Source organism: Morone saxatilis, unplaced genomic scaffold (genome assembly GCF_004916995.1).
Source record: "Morone saxatilis isolate NCDOM2014 unplaced genomic scaffold, NCSU_SB_2.0 Contig18, whole genome shotgun sequence".
NCBI classification, from domain to species: domain Eukaryota; kingdom Metazoa; phylum Chordata; class Actinopteri; family Moronidae; genus Morone; species Morone saxatilis.
Window position 1 is genome coordinate 6,084,055 of NW_023339740.1, and position 3,014 is coordinate 6,087,068.

At 36.8% G+C, this 3,014-nt stretch overlaps 1 protein-coding gene across 1 annotated transcript; it reads right to left on the minus strand.

The window, feature by feature from the left end:
* Positions 1 to 1,243: 1,243 nt before the first annotated feature.
* On the minus strand, positions 1,244 to 2,960 carry LOC118327971 (protein S100-A1-like). The gene is made up of 3 exons (XM_035661533.1): positions 2,804 to 2,960; positions 1,713 to 1,867; positions 1,244 to 1,499 (listed from the first exon to the last, which is right to left on the minus strand). The coding sequence occupies exons 2-3, from the start codon at positions 1,848 to 1,850 to the stop codon at positions 1,341 to 1,343; spliced, it is 297 nt and encodes a 98-aa protein (XP_035517426.1). The 5' UTR covers positions 1,851 to 1,867; positions 2,804 to 2,960; the 3' UTR covers positions 1,244 to 1,340.
* Positions 2,961 to 3,014: the final 54 nt, after the last annotated feature.

Here is a 3,014-nt window from a genome sequence, read left to right on the forward strand (position 1 = left end):
CAAGAAAAAGGGCACCTGAAGTGTTACGTGCAAGCTTTTGTTAAAGAACTATTTTAAAAATAATGTTGACTTGAGTAACATTTGACACTGTTTTCTTTTAGTGAAGGTGAATTGGCAGCCTATAACTGGGATTGCCATTGATGTTTGCCTCTTATTTGTCAAGAAGGCAATGCTCTGTTGTCACTGGCAATTTAATTTCCTCACCAGCTGACCTGTGGTGTGCTCATATTTATTTACTTACTGCAAAGGGTCCAGTGTGTAACATGTAGCAAGCTCTATTGGCAGAAATGGAATATAATATTAGGAATTATTAGGTGTTTTTTAGTTAGTTAGTTTCTCTTCAAGTGAAGGAGTTGCAATCTGTAACTACACTGCTAGATTCCACTACATCCTACACACTGGTCCATGTTTCTTTCCCTCTTTCATGTATATTAGGTTGTGTGTCTTCTTTTTAAAGCAAGATGTCTCTGCTAGCGAATGCCAACTATGCTAGGAATGAGGCTTAAAAAGGGCTCTGAAAAAATCATTCATTTGACATTAAAAACCAAGGGTTACTTGCTGTATTTCAATATCTCCCAAAAATGTAAAAAATACTTATTTGTCGATAATTGGTCCATCACCTAATTTTGACAGCACTTTATCCTGCTTTTACTTTTTCCCTGCTAACATCTGTGTAATTCCATGTTGGTTACTTGGTGCGTGTCTTCCTTTCAGGGATGTTCAGACTGCCAATGCCACTTTTGTGAGATAACAGAAGAATGTGCAGTATAAGTTGAAAACACATGCGTAATTTGTTATAAGCTGGAAGAGGGCCATGAGAGAAACACTATTTCCAAAAACCATAAACTTTTTAAACCACACCAAATCTTGTATGCACTTATAAGCATGTTTATTTGGCATAAGCTGAATCTCTAACTCCTGAACTCTTGACATGCAGACATGTGTGCTCCACCCAAGTTCAGGTCTCATCTGATACCAGCACATTCCCATATTGAATCATTTAGATACTGTTTAAAAACTGCTGCCTCAATTCAAGGAGTATTTTTGGGTAAAATGATGTGTTTCAGATGTGAAGATCAATATTCTCTGCACTTTCTGAGGTATTTTTCTAGCATAGGCAAAACTCTTCCCAACACTTGTACAAGAAAGAGATGGCACAAAGCATAAAAAAACCAAATGTAACCAGTGGAAAGCTTCCCCAAGAAAATACATTTTGCACAGTAAACAGACAAACAGAAGGTGAACTCTTGTCAGTGGTGGCTTTTACTTATCAATATGGCACACATCTGTGCTACAGAATTCTCAAAAAAATCAACATCATTACTTCCATTCGTTCATTTTCACTTCTTGCCCTTCTTTTGATAGAGGCAGTAACACTTCTCACAGGCCATTGAGAGACCAGCAACAAGGGGAATAAACTCTTCAAAGTCCAACTTATCATCTTTGTTTTGGTCCAAATCTTTCAAAATGCAGTCCACAATTTTGGGGTTCTTCTGAGCCTAAAAGAGCATTAGAGAGAGTCATGTTCAGGGTACAAAATAAAAGCAATAAGTTACACACACACACACACACACACACACACGTATTATTCTATATATGTGTATTTTTTTCGGAAATGTATTTATTTAATCATTCATTCATTTATTTTTTGATGGTATATCATATACACTCAGGATAGAGATTATATTTAATAGAAGACAGACAATTCTTACTTTCAGGAAGGTGGGTAACTCAGTCTCAACTAGTTTTTTCAGCTCCTTCTTGCTTAAGGTCTTCCCATCACCGTCTTCAACGGCATAGTGATGGAAAATTTTAATCATGGACTCCATGCATTTCTCCAACTCAGTCATGGTTGCAGAATCAGGTGCTGAAAGAAGGACATAGAAGTCTTCACTTATCACACAGCTGTTGATTTATTGTGCAGAATAATATTTTTACATACATATATTTTAGGCATGAATGTACTGTAATATACAGTCATATATATTAAAGCATCAGTTATTATAATGTAATAATATATATATATGTGTATTGCTCTGAAATAGAGCTTCTTACTTTTGGTACTTTAAGTATATATTTTTATTTTTACTTAAAATAAATAAATAAATAAATAAAAGGAAATAATTCATAAAAAAAATATATAACTACTTGTAACACAGTATTTCTGCACTGTGTTAGCCTATTGTTACTATCACTTAAGGTCAAGATCTGAGTACCTCCACCACTGAGACTACTTCATCCAAAACTAACATATTGTTAAATGAGGAAGTGGGTGTTGGTTTACTGGCACTCAAAGCAAATTCTTTGGCTATTAGACACTATTTTCTGGCACATGAACTAAACTCCTTATCTCGATGCTCCCTCTGCTTCCCCCTTCTATTTACCATATTCGGTATTATGATGACTTTAAAAAAAAACTGATTTTCAGACACTAAAGACAAACAAGAATGTAAGGGAAACATAACGGAGGACGAGCCGCTACTTGTCGGTGGTGGACATTCCTGCTGCGTAATGCGCAAACAACATCCAAGCCCACCCAAGGAAGAGAAAGCGCTTGCTGTCAAGAAAACATGTTGAATACAGACAAAACCTTAACTCTGAAAAAAGAAAAAAGGCAGCTTATGCATCTAGCCCACATGCCTCTAACTACATACAGCAGCTGAGGCGAATAATCTTCAGTCTTCATAATAAAAGATCCGTCTCCAATCTAAACTCGCGCAACTTAAAAAAAAACAGTGCGTGACAGAAGCGGAAACAGAGTTGTGAGTGTTAAAGAGTGTTAAAATAATTGTAATGAACTTACCAGGACACAAGGGAGGCAAAACTTTAGTTTGAGATGATCGGTGAAGAGGGCATGGGCTCACTGAAAGTTTATTCAAGAATTTATAGTCGGCCAGGCAACGCCCAAAAGGATGGGTGGGAGAGGGAGGGATAGGAAGACAGCAGCATAGAGAAAGAGAGAGAGAGAGAGAGAGAGAGAGAGAGAGAGAGAGCAAATAACACAGGGGATAAAG

What these genes read in the sequence shown, in the direction of transcription:
- LOC118327971 (XM_035661533.1), bottom strand. Translation starts at nt 1,850, where the DNA reads ATGACTGAGTTGGAGAAATGCATGGAGTCCATGATTAAAATTTTCCAT. An exon ending in AGTTACCCACCTTCCTGAAA is followed by an intron (nt 1,500 to 1,712) that starts GTAAGAATTGTC and finishes ATGCTCTTTTAG; the next exon opens with GCTCAGAAGAACCCCAAAAT.